This window comes from Apteryx mantelli, chromosome Z (genome assembly GCF_036417845.1).
Source record: "Apteryx mantelli isolate bAptMan1 chromosome Z, bAptMan1.hap1, whole genome shotgun sequence".
Taxonomy (NCBI): domain Eukaryota; kingdom Metazoa; phylum Chordata; class Aves; order Apterygiformes; family Apterygidae; genus Apteryx; species Apteryx mantelli.
The window spans coordinates 11,525,826-11,546,751 of NC_090020.1; the positions used below are offsets into that span (position 1 = coordinate 11,525,826).

A 20,926-nucleotide genomic window follows, 5' to 3' on the forward strand; every position below is an offset into this window, starting at 1 on the left:
GTGCCAAGGCCTGGAAGACTTCACAGGCAGGTGAGGGCCTGTTAGCAGGGGCCAAAACTTCATTGCTGAGCGTAAGAGAAGACTCTTTTGAAGACGAGCGCTCTGGGGATAACAAAAGAGCTCGGGTCGTGTCTCTCTCTGTGTGGAGCTCTCAGACTCTCATTCTCACTGGTATCACCTGGTGCCTGGAGGTCCCTACCCCGGTACGGGTGGCACTTTGAGACGGCAGGGCCTGCCATCGCCTTGCTTTCTGCTTCCTTCTTCCGATTCAGTGCAAACTTTTTATGGCCAAAGTAACTGTAAAACGCGAGGGGCAATTGCTGCCGCGTCCTGTGGCCTCGATAAGCCGCCTGAATCCTGGTAGCGGCCTTATTCATTTCATCCACTTCCCTCCGGACTCGATAGCCTCTCCACACAGCCTGAATGGTGGTGGCTGACTGATTTTCTCTTTGGAGCCGCTGGTGTTTTTTCCTTCGCTGGGTTTGGTGTGGTAGAACCAGGGGCTCCTTTGGAGACAGCGTACTGAAATCAAACACTATGCCAGCAATTGAAGGGCCCCAGTAGGGATCAGTAGGGATCAGCTCCACTCCTGCCTGCATTTGATGGCATTTGCTTCTCATGATCATTTCCTGAGTTACCAGAGATGGTTGCTCTGTGGGTGCACATCTGTACAAAACATTCACAAGCAGGTTTCTTTTTAGATTTAGAAGTGCATCTTGTTGCAGACAGATAATAATTGTCATATTTTCCACAAAATGAAGGTGCAACATGTTTGCTAGAAATGCTTGGAGGTTCATATTCTTCTGTCTCTTGGTTCATTACATTACTGGATGTTCTTCTGGTGTTTGTGGCTTTTTTCATGATGTTTCAATAAAAAGAAATGCAATTGCTGTTGTATAGTTTCCTCTCTTGCTCCTTGCCTTCTGCTACCTGCTTGGATTACAGAAAGAGGATAATTTTCATAGTTTAGAAATTCTCCATCATGAGCATTTTCAGCAAGTGTTCTGAGACTTGCATTTCTGTGGGTAAAGGCTGGACTAGTTACATCTTCTATACTGAAATCCGCAAGTATACGACAGCCTCATCATACTGTGCTTTGTGAACACAACCCTACACTCCAAATTTTGCATATCATGGGTGGTTCTACCACCTCTGGTTTCGATACAACTTTTTTTAAAAGCTACTATTTTCACAGAAGTGACCAGGGTACGTTACTGCAGCAGCAGCAAACGTCTCAGCCGAATTTAGCCTCACAGGTCTCAGGGGCTGAGAAACACAGCTCCTCAGTTTGTACCACCGAGCCACAGGAGGGATGCCCATGTCCTCGTCTTTGGCTTTCTGCAATAGATTGGAAAAGGGCCGGGAAAAGAAAGCAAGTGTTAAATACTCTCTTGGCTGCGGAGGTGGCCACTCTCTGGTTGATTCAAACTTGTTTTGACAATTTCCCTTCACTTTGAGTACTCTTCAGAAACTCTTTCTCCTGCCAACCTTTCAGCAGCTGCATGCCTCATGACCCGTTACATGCCCTCCCTTTCAAAACTAGAGCCAGAAATGTTAAAAAGCTCCCTGGGTGGCTGGCAGGCAATGGGAATGCAGTCCAGTCACCTCATTTGGGCACTACTTTGCTGAGTTTTTAAGTGCTTGGCCTGGCCTTCTAGGTAGCCACCGAATGAGAAGATGGGTGCTTCTGAAGTCCTGCACAGGGAAACCAAGTCTGCCCCACTTAGAAATGTTCCCACTCCAAGTGGTGGCTGGGCCCACTCAAGTGAGGAGCCACTGGAAATGCTTCAACCATCCAGGATCCAGGCCATCTAGTCAGCGTTGAGAAAGACCCCTGACATTCACAGTACCCATCTTTTGCCTGATATCTCATGGCTGGAGCTCTTGCCCAGGAAGGTCTGGGGCTGGACCTCACCTTGGCTCCGGCTGTGCAGGGAAAGGGTCCCTGAGGGCAAATTCCTGCCTCTCAGGTTGCTGAAGTTCAGCCACTTTACAGCCAAGAATTTGAAAGAGCGGGAGTTTTCAGGTAGCGAACAGGGCACTCATTTGAAAGGGAGCAAAACTGAGGCGCCGGAGCCAGTTCCTGTGAAGGGCATGCATTTGGCTTCAGATCACAGCTGGTCAGAAAGCAAAAACCAGTCTGGTAGCAGCCAGTCAGAAGGCAGGGCTCGTTGCTGTCACAGCGGTGGCCCTAACCAGTAGCGTAAAACCAACTTCTCTACGGGAAAACGGTGGGGAAGTTCGCAAGAGGTTCTTGCTTTAACACTTCTCTCCAAATTGCTTCTTTCTTCCTCAAGTCCTGCCATAGCAGGGCTCACGTCAGCCCACTGCTATTCGGAAGACTATCTGATGGTCTAAGCTGGGGTTTGAGCCTTCGCGACAGAGATGCCTGCTTGCCATGCTAAGTCCGTATTATCTTGGTTAACATCAATTAATTTATATAGGATAATATTTATCCCATCTACAGATTTCTTTAAGATTAGATAGACATGTTCACAGGTAGGACCCAAAGAAATAACATAGGTAGGGCCATTATTTTTAACATATGCATCATATTCTGGACTTACATTTTAACTAACTCATGAACAGGTACCATCAGATCCCTCACTTAGATGCTTAAATATAGACCCAGAAGCCAGCTTTCACACGCAGTGACTTGCAAAAAGTTGTTGTTGTTGTTTGTTTGTTTTTTAATAACAGATCTCTAAGAGTATTAAGTATAGAAGAAATAAGGCCAAGATCTTGGAAATGGATGCAGAATAGCCTACCAATATAAGAGAACAGATTTGAATAATAAGACTAATTAGCCTGAAAGTATGCTAACCTACTACGCTAAATGTGATTGTAAACAAAATATAGGGTAGCAAGTGTCTTCACAGTGTCTGAGTGAAGTCAGAGCATGATTTTTAAGTAATCTGCGAAATTAATTTTTAGGCAACTTATAACCATAATAGAAGTGATATGAAGGCAATACTAGCTAATAGAATAAGTTCCTGTAAATATTTGGTGGTATATCTAGCCAGTGGATATCCACTTAAAACCATGTAAGTTAACTGAATAGTTTAGAGATTTAAAACAGCAAAATGGGAATTTTGACCCTAAAAGCTATTTACACTGGATGACATCTCTGGTATCTGCCACTTGTCTTTCTTCAGACAAGCCAGAAGAGCTGAATATGACAAATGTTTACAGCTTCACCTCATCAGAAAACATAATTGATGTTATTTATAAAAGTGTGTAAAATCTGGATTTCCCTCTTCTGCTGTGCCAGAACGCCCTGTTTCCTAGAACAGTTTTAATGGCATGCCTGTGACTGGTCAGAAGTATTATCGTAACTAAAGTAAGGGTATTTAAGGTGCCTAGCTTCAGCCAACAGTAAACAAAGGCTGGGTTTGAACAACTCGCTGAATTGGGACCACAGTCCAACAGTCTGTGTACCTTGGGAGGAGGAGGAGGAGGAGGAGGAGGAGGAGGAAGCACGCGTGGGCACCCAGCCGACGTGCTCTGCCCTCTGCCCCCGGCGTGGGAGGGCCGGAGCTGGGAGCGTGCCAGCTCTGCCGCACGAAAGCCGGCAAGCGCCTGTCTCCAGCGACTTTTTAGTCAGCCATCAGACCGGTTTCGTAAGGTTTGCAACGTTTTGAGGCTCTCAGCAAGCCCAGAGACCATGACGTATTAACCACACACGCGTCAGACAGGCAGCAAAACAGAAAGGAGCTGAACGTGCTGCAGGAAAACCGCGGAGGAAACGCTTCAGGATTTTGTGCTGCTTTCCCGCGCTGGTAACGGGGATGATCGTTCGGCTACGAATGTTACCGTACACCTTGCTCAGTCAGTTAAATAATCATTCAGGACGAGAGCCGGGTTTTATCTTACCACGATCTCCCGGGGCACAGCAGATGATTGTCACGGTGCTGGGAACCCGGCCGCCCGTTATGACGTCATGATCTAATATTTAGCCAGTCCCGGCTGAAAGCACACGGGGATTCGTAACTTTGATACCGAAGGGCAACGCTGCCTAGTTTCCTTCCAGATGACAGCGCTGCCTCCGTGCCCCCTCTGCTGCACTGCGCTGATGAGAAAACAGGCAGACAGGGGAATTTGGGGAGACGCACAAAAGAAATCCCAGCTCCAAGGGGTTCAACGGGGCTTTGCCCAAAATGCTCAGAGAGTCCAGCTCCCTGAGCAGACCTTTTACCACTGGTTTCTGGGAAGAAAGTTGTGCTGTTGGTGAACGCATTACCTGGAAAGCTCTCGACTCCTCTGAGAACCACGGGACGTATCAGAGCTCAGCGCTTCGCCTATCCTAAACAAACATTTCTGTTTGCACATACAGTAGTTTTACACATAAGAATGAATATCCAAGCAGAATAAAAATGAAAATAGATGTGTAAGCTCATCCTGAAAACAAGGAGAGTAAAATCCATTGAAATAATAAGTAATCCTCCTCATTCCTCAGGTGAAGCACATCCAGGTAACCCAAAACAGTCTCCAGTTAAGACCTGCATTTCATTCCAACGCTGTTTCTAACTGTGCTTTGCACCTTCTTCATTGCTGGCACATTTTATAACAGGCAACAGTAATAGTTACCAGAAGGCAATAAAAGGCTGCTGCCCCATGTCCCAAACACCCTCATGCTCATTTGCCGACAACCTCTGTAACTGCGTAGTTCAGCGTCTCATTACCATGTACGGAAGATCAGAAAAGGACTGCAAACAGCAAATGTGATAAGAAACTCAGCTGTTTAAATACTGACATTATTAAATGAAAAGGTTAAATGAATCCTGTGTAAGACAGAAGAGCAATATTGTAGAGGAGCGAGGCAAGGCATGCAAGACAACGCATAGAAAATGAGATAATGTTCACAATTAGAAATGTCATATACTGCATGTATAAGCTTCTGTTCCATGTGTGAGAGAGTAAAAGACTGAAGCAGGCTGTTTTTTAATTCTGTACAGGAATCCAGTCTGTCAGATAGATAGCATTGGAAACAACACAGAAAGCACCATTTGCAGACAGTAATTTAATTTAATTACATGTTATAATTGAAGCTATACATGTCAGTTACCTAGCAGCTATTAATTTGGAATACCATGAATCCAAAAATCTGAAGTCATAACAACCTGGGAAGTAAATTTCAATGTTGACAGAAAAATGGTTATCAACAGGGTGATACTGTTAGGCTAATCATAATGTCATCATAAGCTTGCATGTGCATTTGAGTTTAAAAGATATTCCTTATTTATATATGAAGTGTAGAGAAATTATAAGGTCAGCTTTTGTATTCAGTTGTCTTTTAATTATATGAGAAGTTAATGCCAGGAAATCTGATTTTTTCAGCTGGTGACAGTATCAAAGAAAGATAACCCCTCTGAAACTATAACTGATTTGTGTATGTGTTTGTGTGCATATGTTTTAAAGAGATTACTTATCAGTAACCAGTGTTCCTCAAGCTGAAAGGTCCACATGTGCATTCCCATCGGGGGCAGACCTGTGTCCTATTATCCAGGGCCAGAAGATTTTCCTGCTGCAGAACCTGTAGAGAATGCCCAATTCTCCTCCATGCCAGGCACATGAATAAACTGTGAGGCATTTCAGTCCCTTTTCAGTGAAAGAAAATTAATAAAAAGATGTTCCTGTCTGAACTCAGAAAGAGAGAAATGAAGATAAGAACTGAATGTACATGCAAACTACAGGATTTGAGATTACTGATAAATAGACTCCTTTTCAGTCTTTGAGAAATGATTTGTCTGTAAAACTACCCTGGAGGTGACAGCCAGCAGTAAACACCACAAATACTCATTTATCTGGAAGTGACTTTTGGAGTTCTTGAGAGAAACTGCCACCACAAAACCACTTGACAAAATACCGCATCAGCTCAGGATACCTATGAGACAGGCATGCAAGCACAGATCAAGCTTAAAATGCTAGAAATGGAAACACTTATCAGTGAAGTCACCTGCTGTGGCAGGAGCTCATGTGACACATGCTCTAATGAGAGCAGAGGACTCCACCTCGGTATCTCACAGCCAGCTTGAGAACAGCTCTCTACCCACTTAGATTTTCTTTGCAGGTGGCATTCCTCTGGACCTGACAGCATCAATATCAATGACCTGATGAATGAAGAAGCGGATCCTATCGATACAAGAAAAAAGAGGGAGAGAACCCCGGACTCAGTTGTGAAAGTCAGTGTCCTGAAGGTTCATTCTCTGCAGGACCAGCTGCTAGGGTTAATTATCCTGAACTTGAACATGCAGGTGAAAGTGTTAGAATTTCTTAAGTCCAGAATGAGGTCCTTCTCCTCTTTAGTAGAAAAAAAGGACCATCTCTGAATACTCTCCTTCCTGAGCCACAGATCCAGATTCTAAAGCACCTGAAGCCAAGAAAGAGTTCACTTCTTCCAGCAGAAGACATATATGAGGACTGTCCTGGAAAGAGACGGTGGGGAGAGAACTGTAGATGAGCCCAAGATGAAAGAAGAAACCATTACCAAATGCAAGATACTATCCTTTTTTTAGATTACCTTGCAGTGGACACTGAACAGAAGATCTTTCAGCAGGGAATCAAATATCTTTCTCAGACCCAAATCCTGAAGAGTCAGTTCATCTACAGATGACAGCTACATCCAGTGAAGCCTGAAAGGAAATGAGGACACGGTCTAATTTGCCCAAGTTATAAAAAAAGTCCTCTCTGAGTTCAGGGGAAAAAGACTTACTCATGATCATCCTCACACTCCCACCAAGTTAAAAGACTCTAGTAATAGACCATAAGAACAAATAAGGATGCACAGGATAATTACTTTTTCAGAGGGTCCAGAAATGTGTTATCCCAGTCTTTACAAGCTGTCTCCCCTATACAATTGGAGGAGGCAACTCCAGGAGGATCACTAGACCCTTTAGCACTGCAGAGAATAAAAGGCTGATAATCAGTGCTAAATGAATTAACACTGGCAGGATGTCAGAGAGATTTAATTATGGCTTAATACAAAATGTCTATTCTCAAGAGATGTCCTTGAAAAGCTTTTTCTGAATAACTGATTTAAGTGTTTTCTTTAACTTCATAAGATTATTTAAGATGACTTTCCTTTGTGAAATGTTTTAAGTTAGTCAAGGATACAATTTTTTCTGCACACTGTTAAAGTCCTTCAGTTATCTGTACAACATTACAGGGCTGTCTGCCCAATTTGAACAACAAATGCTGTGGTTCCTTCAAAAGGAGACATCTATTAAAAATAAGCGATTTCTCTTGAAAGCACACAGAAACACAAAAAGAATTCTGTAATAACAATTAATATAACCATAATGTATTTTTTGAATCATGTATCTACCCTGTGTCGCTGTTTTTCTATCTATTAATAAATCATTATTATGGCTAAAGTATGGCAAATAGCCTGCTGTGCTTAAAACAGCAGGAGTAACATCCCTGAACTGGCAGTCATGACAGACTGTAAGTATTAATTGACTTGCTTTTGCATTTTATTTTTTTAGTATTTTAGTTGTCAAAATTAGGGAATAGCTTAAAATACCTCTTTTCATTCTGCCAAAGTCACCTGATGAGGGTAGAAGGTGCTGGGAAACAGAAAAGTGTATATACTGAAACATAAAACAATATCAGGACAAATTACAGCCTGGTTCCAAAGAAGCATATGATAGAATAATTTTTTGAAATGGATTTAGAAACTGGATTTCTGGTTTTAATTTTGCCCAAACACCTCCTTAACTTTCCTCCTAAACTTTCCTCCTTCCCACATTCACATCGGGATTTGCTTTGTATTGTTTCAGATGCAAGCGAACTCCTTCAAAATTCATATAGGCACCTGTACTCTGAACCCTATACAGGGATGAAGGCAAATGAAAACCAACAAGAGGTAAGACATCTTGGAAATCTCCATTGCAGGAATGTGCGGCTTAACACCAATCTAGCAGCAATGTAGACAAGATGGCAACGGGAGGCAGAGGAGGAAAAAGGGCGGTGATGAAGGATTTCTCAATGCAACAGGCAGTCATCCAAGTGCATAATTACTCTTTCTGTTCCCCAAAACACAGGCCAGGTTTCACATGGAATTCTACCCTAGGCCATTGAATATCCCGGTCAGATAAGGAAATCTAGTACTTTGCAGAGACGTAAGGAGAAAAAAAAGTAAATACTACACTCGACTCAGATACCCTATCAGGGAAAAAGGGAAACTGGGGCAAAAGGGAAACTGGAACAATAGGAGGAAGTGTGTAAAGCAAACACTTCTCTTTTAAAAAGCAGTTCTAATGCTCTGCCTATGGTAGTGTCAGCCCATTTAAAAACAAAACTCTCAGTCCAGATCTTAAGACTGAGACGTTTTTGCCAACTTTAGCACCTTCTAACTTCCTTGAATTGTTTGCTTAATAATATGGGTTTCACTGAAGTGCAGCTACAGGCATTTAAGCAGAATTTAACTTTTTCATGTGCAATTGGGCAAACACCACTATCAAAAGCCTTTGACACCCCATATTCCCACTTCTTCTTTTGTAACTCCCAATCGCTTTCTTTCAGAGTTGTTCACAAAACTGCTGCTACGTGCAGATACCAGTTGTGGCCAGTAAAAGCAGGAAGTGACACAGTCCTTATTGAGAGCCTATTGTATGAACATAACGAATTCCACTTTAAAAAAGGAGGAACTATTAACAAATACTTGGGAAAAGTATTGTGTTATTTGTGTTACATGAAGAGCCAGAATTCCATTCCTAGACTGTCCGGCCTTCATCTTTTCTTTGTGTATTGCTATCGGCTAGAGAGGTTGAAATGTAGGGGCGTAGGGTTCCAGTGCGAGAAAAGTCAACTTCTGAAGGACCGGTGGTTGTATCAGTGTCAGCCTTTTTTCCTCTTCAGAGCTCTGTGATGTTGACAGTCCTCATGGGCCTACCAGAAGGTGGACACTAGCCCTAACAGCACTATAACAAGGAGCTAATGGGCCAAAATAAAAAATATATATTGCTGCAGGAGGAATTCAAGCCTATTGTTGGAACGGACTGAACCTCTATTTAGAAAAAAACCTTTGGTGATAGGAAATGAAGTGAAAGCAATTGGACTACAGTCCCCTCTTCAACCCTATACTACTGGCTGAAACCCACCTGACAACCAATAGTTGTCCCTCTCAGTGGAAGGGACATTTATTTGAGGCCTATGACAGGTACATTCTTAAACCAGTTTTACCAACATGAAAAGCTTAAACACGTGAGAATTGCTAACATCAGCCATTTTTCAGTGTGCCTTAAATTAACCTTGCTGACTAAGCCCTTCTTGTGTTGAGTTACTTTTCTGAAGGGTTATTAAGTGAAAATGCCCGAAGGAAGGGCTGAACAAGTACAGCAGCCAATGCATAAGGCAGGGAGAGATGGGAACACATGGCCAGAGGTGGAAGGAAGCAGTGCTGAAAAGTGAACACCAAGATGTCCCCTTCTTAGTTTCAGAAAGACCAGCCTGTTACCCTTCTCAAGTAGCAGCTCACTGCAGCCAGAAGGAAGGACTTCCTTCTCCCCACCCCTGCCGCATGCTGTGCCTTTTTCTTGCATCAGCTCAGGTACTATTCATCTTCCTCTCTCTCACCGTGAGCCCAGTCTCCTGCTTTAGGGAGCTGAACTGGCTCACGTTAGGCTGCAACCAGCACCAGAACCGGTGCAAATTAAGAGAGGGAGAATGAGAATAGATAGCCAGTTGTGGGGGGAGAGGGATGGCAGGGCCACCCCATCCCCGCACGTGTGGTGTTACAGCAATCCACCAGGCCTCATGGAGATGCAGTTTTGGATTTGCAGGGAAAACAAAAACAAGCTGTTGCATGGTCACACATGCCAAAAGCAGAGGAACAGTTCTTTAAACTTCTCTCTCTTGTCGCTTTTCGAATCTGAGCATTTGCAAATTTATTTTAAGTACATAAGCGCAACAACAACAAGACTCAGGAACATTGATTTGCACATCTTTATGCTTTGTATTTCCAGAGGCAAAGCAAAAAAACAAAACCAAAAACAACCAAAAAAACAGCATCTGAACCACAAAACTTCTTTATAAAAAGATATAAAGTGTCAAGCCAGCTTTGGCAAAGTCCTGGGGAAAGAGGAGAGAGAGCAGTTAAAAATCTAACACACCATTTGCTTTTTATTTTTAACCAGGAATAATAAATGTACACAAAAGGATCGAACAGCACTTTTGTTCATCTTAAGCATATGAAATGGTAGTGAGGCTAGATACATAGCAGGAGTGAGGTCAGAAGTATCAAGACTGGCTCTAAACATTTCAAAATGTCATGCTAAACAGATTGGGAGAACCTTTTAAAGCCATCATGAATAGGGCTTGATTAATATCAGAGAGGAAATTCACACTACACACAAGTTCGATATGGGCCGAGAAAAGTCATTTTTCTCATGTCTAATAGATCTGCAAATTTCAGCTGTGAAGGCTACAATAGGGTCAATACAATGCCATTCTCTTTGATTGTGAATTAGTTCACTGACACAACAAAGTCGTTTTCCAGATTCACTAGATAGTAAGTGCAAACTGTTGCACGACTTTGTAATGCTAGATTTATTTTCAGAGAAGAATCTTAATAAGGTTGTAGGACAGGCAGCAGCATTTGAGATATTAAAAACCAGTCTAGCACCAAGCAACTCCCAAAGTCTAATCCCATATCTGCCCTTTGGTGGATGCCTTTTGGAAAAACAAAACAAAGCAAAACAAAAAAAAAAATCACAGTATACTGCAATGAAAGTTGCAAATGCTCAGCACTCTGGGGAAGGAAAAAAAAAATCCTTAACTTTCTGACACTATGCACATTTGGGATGCGAGTTAAGACCAGCAATTTTAAGGATGAGGACAACATGCAATCCATTATAGCGCTTATGGGAACAAATTAACCAGAGGCTAACCTTATTCATAAAAGGGCTAGTGTGGCATCCTCCAACATATTGGGGACTGTGGATTACTGCAGTATTTTTGAAAAGCAGCCACACTAAGCAACACACCCATTTCCTGATCCTGATCAGATAATATACATCTTCAATGCAGCACTGCGCTTTAGCAGTGCCTTCCCGGCAAAGCCTCTTTTACAGCTCCAATTAACTACGTTAACAAATTCTCCCCTTCTCCCTCACAACACACACACCAGTAAAGGTTATTCCAAAGCAAATAGGCTCATTTACATACCTCACCAAAGGGATCCAAGAATTAGAGTTTATGCAGTGCTTTGAAGGCATAACAAACTGAGGTTGGAAGTCTTCCCAGGCTGAAATATGTATCTTATTATTCTCTGTATAAGGCAGCACTTTCATATGTTCCTAACTAGTCTAATTCTGCTTCTTCTGCAATCAATGAAAATTATTTCTTGGGGATCAACTGAGCCAATGCTAACTGCTTTGACAAAGCTTTGCCTTAAGTGTACCGCAACATGAACTTCATTCATTCTCAGTCAGATTCAATTCCCTGTCCCCCTGTAAGCACAAAACAGCCATTGCAAAAAGTTTTTACACATTTTAAATGTATTTAACCCTGCATCCTTTTCTTCTGTAAAGCAATCAGATTTCATAAACTAAATGCATTCTAATTCTGATATGCTTGCATTTTCAATATATTAAAAAAGTATCAAACTGAAATAATAATGAAGAAAAACAAAATGTGACCTCATTTGTATGACATCTTCTTTATTGATTTAGAATTTTCAAGAGCCTTACACACAGAATTAGAGAGCATTTAGTTTTTAAACTAAACTCCTTGGCCTAGCAAAGTGAAGGCAGATGTTCATGACTTTTAGGCAGGTACTTCTACAACTTCAAAATAGTCATTGGGCAGAATAACATAGCCTTTGCCTGCCAATATGTCTTTTTCTTTCTGAAACTGAACAATCTCTCGCAGTTTTTCAATTTGTCTTTCCTGACGCCGGCATCGCTGTTGCGCTGTCTTGAGCTTCTTCCGCAGTTTTTCAACTTGTTCCTCCAGCTGCTGAATTCTTTTTCGCTGATGAACTGTATCCTCTACGGTATAGTTGTGATCACAAAAAACAGCAAGATTGCTAGGGGTCTGGAGAGGAGGCATCAATAATCCAATACTTGGATCTACAAATCTTGCATCTATTTGAGATAAATGAAAGGAAGGAGTTGATGGAGATGGTGGTAGTACAGGAGCTGCTGGTGGTGGTGGTGGTGGTGGTGGCGGTGGCGGTGGTGGAGGAGGTGGTAGTGGATCTTCTGGTTGTTCTGCAAATTCTTCAGGCTAAACGAACAAAATAAAATTACATATTCATGTTTATGTTGTTCACAAAACAACTCCAGTACTACAGCCCCCGTATAATGTAAACAAACAGGATTGAAATTAGTAAAACAAATTTCAAGGCCTGCTTTTTCAAAACTAACAAACAGTTCTGGCCCTGTTAATTCTAAACTGGCTATATTCTGAAGAAGCTTCATTTTCATGATCCCTGAAACTCAAGTCCCTGATGTCTTGAAGAAAGCAAAAATCGAAGAACTCAGAAGTCAATCTCACTTTTGAAGACTTAGGCCAGATACATCCACAATTAGCTGAGAAGCAAGAACACAGGCTGAAGTTCTGTAAGATGGGAGTTAGCTGACCTAACAACTCATCATTGCCATCCCATTCCGTTTTGTTCCTCCTTCTTTTTGTTGCATCTTACCACAACTTAGTTTGAACCTGTCAACCAATTTTACTCAAAAATCCAGCAGAAGTGGAAAATCTTCCCATGAGGTAGAATAAGAATCATCTCACTGAGGGTGCTGATAAGTTGGCAGAGCAGGAAGGCAGACATAGCAAGGCCTGCTTCTTACCAGCTGGAAGTGATTGTCTCACTGTTTTGGGACTGCAGCATAAGGGTTTGGCTTAATGAGACTTGCTGAGCCAAAAAACCCAGCTCCCTAACACCAGAAAGGGAAGATAAAGGTCAACCTTTCCCTGCTCCCAGTTCTGGTATTTACCCTTTGCTGCAATGTGGTAAGATGGTAAGATGACAGAAAGCTACTCACTTTCCCATCATCACTGCAGAAAACTTCTGCCATTTTATTAAATTAAAGCAGCTCAGCAAGAGGTATGACCAACACTTGAGCTAGTACAAGGAAGGAGTGAGAAGCAGAATTGCACAGCTGGCAGATGGGACTGAGAAAGGACAAGCACGATTCTCCAATTTGACTGCAGCAAAATGCTAGATTGGCTCAGCTGCACATGAAGCTGCAGTCTGTATCATACTACCCTTGATAGATTCAGTGCACTTGCAGGGTTCAGGATGACACAGCTCTCTCACCATTTGCGTAGAGGCCAGAGGAGAGAATCACAGTCCTTCTGCCCCAAAGAAACATAGCTAATTCAAAAATGCTTCTGTTTACATTATGATCAAAAAAAGCACTCTTCAAACAAAAGAGCTTGCATATTACTTATTAAAAAGAAAGCCTAAGAAATTATCAGTGAAAAAGGCACTGAAACCAACTTCTAGCTACCTGTCTCCAATATTATTACTACCCATACAAGCATAAGGACATTCACAATGTGCATTATAGGAGCTGCAGAAAATACTCATATTCTAAGCATTCAGTTCATAAGACTTGAAGCTCATGTCATTAAATCCCTTGAGTTATCCATCAGCTGATAAGACGTAATATGCAAACAAACGCTTTATTTGGAGGGCCTAGCTATCATTCTTGCACAAACTACAACACCTGACAGACAGTAACTGAAGAGGCAGTTTTGCAGTTGGTACTGAATGGGAAGTTTCATATGTGCTCAAATATTGCTGATTACTTTAAAGTACAAAACAGCCATCCATCAGTCTTACATCTCAACTGTAAGAAATCTCTGCTAATACTGGGTCCATCTAATTCACACATGAAGATTCTGAACAACCCGACCATATCAGCTATCACTCTCAAACTCCTCTGCCAGGAAAATTACAAGGCAAACGCATGATCTGCAAAGAGAAATTCATGCTTGTTGGAAGCACATGCAAAAATCTGATAGTTGCCAGACAGCTGAATTCACAGAGACATCTATTTCCAGCTCATAGAGCACATGATATCTTTATAGAGATGTTATTATCACAATGTATCACACAGAGCAGATCGTTCATTTCACTGACACATCATAAGTGAATTCTAATTATTTCTTACAGACAGTAAAAGATTCTCTGTAGACATTACTATGAAAAAATGCAAGTAGTATTTCAAATTATATAATGCAAAAGATAAAAAATTGTATTTTAAAATTAGCGTGAATTCAATTCCAGAAACCCAGCAACCACTACTACCAACCTTTGTTACTAATTTAAGTGGCATTTCATTAAGATGGGCTGTGAGATTAAAAACAAATTAGGAGGGTGAACCCCAAAATTAGGAGGTGCACTTTTGTGTTTTTGTAGATCAAGAATGAAATGAAGGAACATGGCTCAATACCGATCCTGCTGCACCTATCCACTTTTTGCAGATGACCCCACATACCCATCCAGCTTTTAGACTGTAAAGAACTTTGCAATCAGCATCACAAGTGACAAAAAAGTGTGTAGTAGAGATACTAGGAAAGTGTAATTAAACAAAAAACGTAATACAACTGTATTTACTGGAAATTGTCTATCTTTCCTTATATGCCTTCTGCTGTATTTGCTTGTCTATTATTAGCAGCTCTTCATTTTCCAGATACTACCCTTTTTATTTCTGCATCACTTCCAATACTGAATATAAAACCAAAAATCAAACGAGCAAAAAACACAGCTTTCCTCTGTGCACTTCACCCCAGTACATTCTGCCATTCCCCAGATCTATCTCCTTCCTCTGTTGCAGAGAGTGGGAAGAGACCTACTACTGTATATCCTTTTACAGAAATCAGGAATCGATCTTCTTAACTCTCACCTTGCAGTTATTAGGTCAAGAAGGAAGAGCTAATAATCCATTCTCCTCTCATGGTAAATTGCTTTAGTAGCACAGTGAGGAGAGCAAAACATATCATAGGGGAATATCATCAAATGTACAGAGACAGTAAGAGACTAGTATGTCCTATGAATACAATGCAATTTTTAAGACAGAGATGGTTTCAGCACAGACAGCATGTACAGCTACCATGCTTCCCCTATGTTTACCTGTCACTTTACCTTTGCTAAACCAGAGGCCAGAGTCCTTTAGAAAGGACAGTTAAAACTCAGAACTAAGCTGCACCAAGTTTTTAATGATAGCAGTAGCCACCAGTCAGCCTAAGAGAGTAAAAAGCAGTTTGCAAATAATGTTACTGAAGGCTTCATAACACTCTGAACATACCAGAAATACAGTTGAGCAACTTAATTATATAGCAACAATTTCTTACTCTGCTGCTGTGATTGCTCAGCATAAGGCTTTAACCAAAATTACACTGCTGTAATTTAGTTTTCATGTACGCACACAAAAGAGCGGGTCAGAGTCAATTCATCTCCGCACAATGTTCTGTGTGCTCCCAAGGCTCAGACAGCATACCTCTCTGCTCTTTTCAAAACACTATGAACAGTTCTTGAACTTGTTTAACTACCCTGGATTTCTCTTCCACAGCCCTCCAAGTACCTCTGAGTGCATATGTTCAGCAGATAACATTTACAATCTGTCCCTTCTGCCCACTGCTCCTTTACATCAAACCCTGCAATATAAATATGAGCAACATATCTATGCATTCCCGTTTCTTAAACTAAGAGTGGTTCAGGTTTACCTTTTCATTGGGTTCAGTATAACAAAATATTGTGGGCACAGCATTTTCTTTCAGAAGCTTGTTGTTGCATTCTCTTTTAAAGCAATCGGGAGTAAAGTGTTCTGAACAAATGCTGCTATACTTGGTTGGCTTGAAGTTTTTCCTTTTAACAGCTGCTTCCCATTTCTTGCAAAGATCAGGTCTTGTAAGAGGAAACCTGTAAATAAAAAGTTCTTTCAGCTTTTCTTAAAAGCTTTCTAACATTTGGGCTAGTACTATAGCTAAGTGTACACCAAAACATCTTTGCTGTTGGGACTTCACTTTTCCTCTGACTAACCTTCAGACCAAATATGCAAACACAGGTCTTGCACGAAGAGGTTTTGACTCTCTAAAAAGAGGGGGGCGGGGGGGGGAGGGGGGGTCTTTCCAGAAATAAAAACTGTGCCATCACTCGGCTTTCCAAAGAGCAAGCCGCACGAACATTAATTCAGAAAGCAAGGCTGTGAACAGGACGTTGACAGGCAGCGGGCAAAGTTAAAGCTCAGGCACATCCGCCAGATCCGGCAAGAAGTGAAGCAGCGGCACCCGCCAGCAGCCCGGAAAGCGGTCGGCCGCCGAAGCACGGCGCGGGCACGCCGCGCCTCTCGCCGGGGACCTGCGGACACGCCGGGCAGCAGCGGCGGCGGCAGCAGCAGCGCAGCCGCCTTCGCAGCCGAGCGCATCCCGCGCGCAGCGGCCGTTGGCTGCCGTTGGCGACCGTTGCCCGGCGGCGCCCCCGGCCCCGCCCCCGCGCCAGGGGCGCCCCGCCCACCTCGCGCGCGCCCCGCCCCGCCCTGCCCCGCCCCGCTGGGCGCGCGCCCCGCCGCCCGCGCTCACTTGTGGAAGGAGATGGGCTTCTCTTTGTCGTATCGGTTCCGGCAGCGGTAGGCGGAACACGACTGCACCATCCTTCCTCCGCCGCGCCGCGCCGCTCCCGCCGCCGCGGGGCCCCGCGAAGACGAGCTCGCCGACGCCGTTAACTCACCGCCGGGCGCTCATCCTCCGCACCCCCTCCCCCCCCCGCCGGTGACCCTCGGAGAGGGACAGAAACGGGACGCGGCCTCTCCCAACTCCAAGATGGCGGCGCCAGCTTCAGCGCAACTCTCGCGGTGACAGCGCGGCGCGCTCGCCCATTGGCAGGTCTCGGCGCGGGGGCGGAGCCTCCTTCCAGGGCCCGCCAATCGGGCCGCAGGCTGGGCGCGCGACGCGAGGGCCCTGCGGCCGGCCCCGCCCCCGCCTCCCGCACATCTGGGCAGCTGCGGACGCCGCGCTCGGCCCCGCCCGGCGCCGGGTCCATCGGAGCGGCCGCGCCGGCAGCGCGGACCGGGGACGCCCGGGGCCGGGCCGACCCGCTGCCCGCCGGTGGCGGGAGCATCCCCCTGCGAGCCGCTGGGGCGCTGAGCGGGGCCGAGGCAGGCAAAACTCGGCTGGCGCAAGGGCAGGAAGCGACTTTTTGAGCTCCAGAGGGCTCCCAGGTGCTGTTCCGAAAGAGCAACAACCAGAAAAAGCCTTTGCAAGACCACGTTGACATAACACGTAGTTACATTAACGATATGAAAAAAAAAAAAAATCTCACCAGAATTCACTAGCAGGCCCCTACTGTCAGCAAATATCAGACAGAAATTAAATAAATCGGTACCATTAAAAGTACGTTTATTTATTCTAAGTGGCTTCTGCATTTTTCCGTTTTGTAGGTCCACGTTCCCAGCCTGCATTAGATCACTGACCTGAACTGTCCTCTGTCAATGGCCGGTGTCTCTTGGCAGATGAACAGCAAAGGGGCCTATCTCTAGTGTCATCCACTGCAGGAGATAACTGAAATGAGCTTTACCTCTCTCTGATCATGTATTTAACCCCTTCCAGAGAAAAACTGAGTAATCGCAAGTGTCTTGCAGGACGAGATCAGCTGCCACCGTCATGTATTCAAGACACACACAGTGTAGTCTGATTCCTCTTCTCCTCCTTAGGTATGGTGCAGTAGACTAGTTATCGTTTAAAACATCCCAGGGACAGTGGTTCTGCAAAGAATAATAGCTCGTCCAGGACCAATCTCCTCTCAAAAGCAGCAACAGACATCTGATCTTTTGGGAGAGGCCAGTCTGGCACATCTCTCCCATCCCCAAACCCTCTCCTTTTCCTCTCACACACTTTGTAGTCTCCCCTTCTCTTTAGCTCCCTTGGTCCTCTTGTTTCTAATGTGGCCTCTCTCCCACAAGATATTTCCTCCTTACTGAAATAGTTTCCTTTCTCATTTCTTCATCCAAGTTCTCCAAACTTCTAATACTGTATTTCTCTATTTGAGGGTGTTTGCAGACTCCTCTCTCCCAAATCACCAAGCTTTCTACCTCTTTAGAAATCTCCTTTCTAGTTTCTCTGAGGCCATCCAGGTAACTCTGCCTCTCCAGAGTTCTTCTTCCCTTGAACTTCTAAGTCTATCCTTTTTCTTCTCTCAGTTCTTCCGGTTCCCCTTTGTCTCTTGAGGTCTTCCAGTCATTTTTTTCCTCTTTTTCTTTCTGGATACCCCTTCAGTCTCCCTGCCTCCATTCCCTCTTGTCCTTATGATATACTGTACCCACCCTCTTAGCCAGCGCTGTCCAGCAGGGTTTAGGGATTTGCTCGCTGGACACCTTGTCCTCTTCCAGATGCCCTCCACGGTTACTCCTGCCCGCCTCCCCCAGTGTTTGTGAAGCATCTCTGTCCCCTTCACAAGCCACCCTCCACAAGACTCCTGTTTCTCAGTGCCCACCAAACCCATTTGCAAGATCTCCTATTTACTAGCTTCCCCAGATATTTCTATTTCTCTAGCCAGCAAACCTGACTCTTAGGGCCACTAAAGGCTGTTAGTGCACTCAGGGCCCTGACAGACAGGTTCCTGGTCTCCCGCCTGACAAGTCAGAGGGGAAATACGTGCCTAGGACAAACTCCTTCCTGACTTGCCAGTAGCGTCTCTGCCTCCCCCTCCTTCTGGTTTTGGAGCAAACCTAGGCACAACGAAGGCACAGCAGCACAGCCACACAGAAACAACGGTGTCCAGCATGGCTGAGCAGCGCTCCTAGAGCTTTGGAGAACAGACACTTGGTCCTGATGTGCAGGGAGGAAACGTCTGGGGAGAAAGCATGAGTACACTGCTGAAGAGTGAAAAATATGGGAGGAGATATTGGTGGGTCCTACAGTGATGGGGTGAACAGGTGAATGTGTAGGTGAGCCACAGAAGCCCTGAGTTTATTGAGACAGTGAGCTGACTTAAAAGGCTGTGTGACTTGAAAAGAGCTCCCATCAGCTCTGTCAGTATCATGTTAATATCTCCTGACACAGGGTTTTTTTGAATACGCTGAGTGGGAAACAATTTCCTCATCCCACAAGAATTTCAGTGATCGATGGGAAGGGGGTTGTCTCGAATGGAGATGGACAATAAAAAGACCCCACAAACCGAAGAAAAAAGACTTGCAGATTTCAAGAACGTTTCCAAAGACATTTCAGCTCTCTGAAATAATTTTTTCCTAGTGTTTTCTTCCCAAAACCAAAAGGCACGTTACGTACACCCCCTCGCTGCGAACAGATGCGGTTTTGCCGGCGGCAGAGCGTTTCCTCGCCGAAGTCCCCCGGTCCCCCCCCGCCAGGCGCCTCCCGCGTCAGCCCCGGGACAGAGCACAAGCGCCGCCCGGGACCGAGGGGCTCCCCCGGGGGGCGGAGCGGAGCGGAGCGGAGCGGCGCGGGGGGCCCGGCCCGCCCCGCCGGGGGCGGCTCCGTCGCCGCTGCGCGCCGAGAGCGGCGGGCGCCGCCGCGCACCGCCCCGCCCGGCCGCGCCCGGCGCCCAGGGCACGGGGCGCCCGCTGACCGCCGCCGCGACCGGCCGGCGACGGGGGCAGCATGAGCGGCGGGCGGAGCGGGCGCGCGGCCGTGAAGATGGAGGCGCCGTTTTACCCCGAGGAAGGGCTGGAGCTGCTGCCCGACTTCGTGCCGCTGCCGGGCTTCGGCGCCGCCGGCGGCCCCGGCGCCGAGGCGGCGGCGGCGGCGGGGCAGAAGCTGCTGCTGGGCGCCGCCAAGAAGCGGGAGCTGGCGGCGGCCGCCCCCTCGCCGCTGCCGGGGCCCTTCGCCCTGCGGCCGCCCGGCAGCGCCCGAGGCAGCGCGGCGGCGCTGCGACTGCTGCCGGCTCCTGCCGCCGCCGCCCCGCCGCCGCCGCCGCCGGGCTCCGCAGCGGGCGGCGCGGCGGGGGCCGGACCTGGGCCCGCAGCCGCGGCGGCCCGCGGCGGCGCGGAGGCCGCGCTGGGCTCGGCGGCGGAACTGCCGCTGCTGAAGCTGCCGCCGGCCGCCGACCTGGAGCAGCTGCTCATCCAGGGCGGCGCGGGCTTGGGGCCCGGCAGCCCGGGCCCGGCGGCGCCCGGCGCGGCGGCGGCGGCGGCGGCGGCAGCGGCGGCGGCGGCGGCGGCGGCGGCGGGGACCTTCCTCTACCGGCAGCCGGTGACGCAGGAGCAGGAGGGCTTCGCCGACGGCTTCGTGAAGGCTCTGGCCGACCTGCACAAGCAGAACCAGCTCCTGGCGGCGCCGCCGCTCTCGCCGCCGGGGCCCTGCTGCCCCGCGCGCCCGGGGCCGCCGGGGGCCGCCGCCGCCGCCGCCGCCGACCCGCCGGCCGTCTACACCAACTTGAGCAGCTTCAACCCGGGCGGGCCGCTCAGCCCCTCGGGCAGCGCCTACCCCGCCGCCGCCGCCGCGCCGCCGCCGCCGCCGGGCCTGGGCTTCGGGGCGGCGGGGCTGGGCGGCGGGCGGCTGCCGCCGGCGCGGGGCCTGGAAGAGCCGCAGACTGTGCCCGACGTGCCGCCGCCGGCGGGCGGCGAGGGCGGGAGCGGCGCGCCGACGCCGCCGTCGCTGTCGCCGCTGGACGCGGAGAGCCAGGAGCGGCTGAAGGCGGAGCGGAAGCGGCTGAGGAACCGGATCGCGGCCTCCAAGTGCCGGCGGCGGAAGCTGGAGCGCATCGCCCGCCTGGAGGAGAAGGTGAAGGCGCTCAAGGGGCAGAACGCCGAGCTGGCCGCCACCGCCAACCTGCTGCGCGCCCAGGTCACGCAGCTCCAGGGACGCGTCCGCAGCCACCTCTCCTCCGGCTGCCACATCAACGCCGCCGGCCCCGCCGCGCCGCCCCGCGAGGCGCCGCCCGAGGCCGCCGCCGCCGCCGCCGCCGCGCCGGAGACCAGCGCCTGCTGAGGGGACGCGCCGGGGCGCGAGCCGCGCG

The 20,926-nt window shown here is 47.1% G+C and overlaps 2 protein-coding genes across 2 annotated transcripts; one reads left to right on the top strand and one right to left on the bottom strand.

Annotated features, from left to right (window-relative positions):
• Positions 1-9,880: 9,880 nt before the first annotated feature.
• On the bottom strand, positions 9,881-16,971 carry THAP1 (THAP domain containing 1). Its single transcript, XM_067316244.1, has 3 exons — positions 16,537-16,971; positions 15,682-15,877; positions 9,881-12,228 (listed from the first exon to the last, which is right to left on the bottom strand). The coding sequence occupies exons 1-3, from the start codon at positions 16,605-16,607 to the stop codon at positions 11,767-11,769; spliced, it is 729 nt and encodes a 242-aa protein (XP_067172345.1). The 5' UTR covers positions 16,608-16,971; the 3' UTR covers positions 9,881-11,766.
• Positions 16,972-19,569: 2,598 nt separating this feature from the next.
• LOC136995382 (transcription factor JunD-like) lies at positions 19,570-20,898 on the top strand. Its single transcript, XM_067316123.1, has one exon. It carries the CDS (start codon positions 19,570-19,572, stop codon positions 20,896-20,898), a length of 1,329 nt encoding a protein of 442 aa, XP_067172224.1.
• Positions 20,899-20,926: the final 28 nt, after the last annotated feature.

Coding starts and splice junctions, on each gene's coding strand:
- LOC136995382 (XM_067316123.1), top strand. CDS start 19,570: ATGAGCGGCGGGCGGAGCGGGCGCGCGGCCGTGAAGATGGAGGCGCCG.
- THAP1 (XM_067316244.1), bottom strand. CDS start 16,607: ATGGTGCAGTCGTGTTCCGCCTACCGCTGCCGGAACCGATACGACAAA. Junction 15,878..16,536: donor AAGCCCATCTCCTTCCACAA/GTGAGCGCGGGC, acceptor TTTTATTTACAG/GTTTCCTCTTACAAGACCTG. Junction 12,229..15,681: donor ATACTGAACCCAATGAAAAG/GTAAACCTGAAC, acceptor TTGTTCGTTTAG/CCTGAAGAATTTGCAGAACA.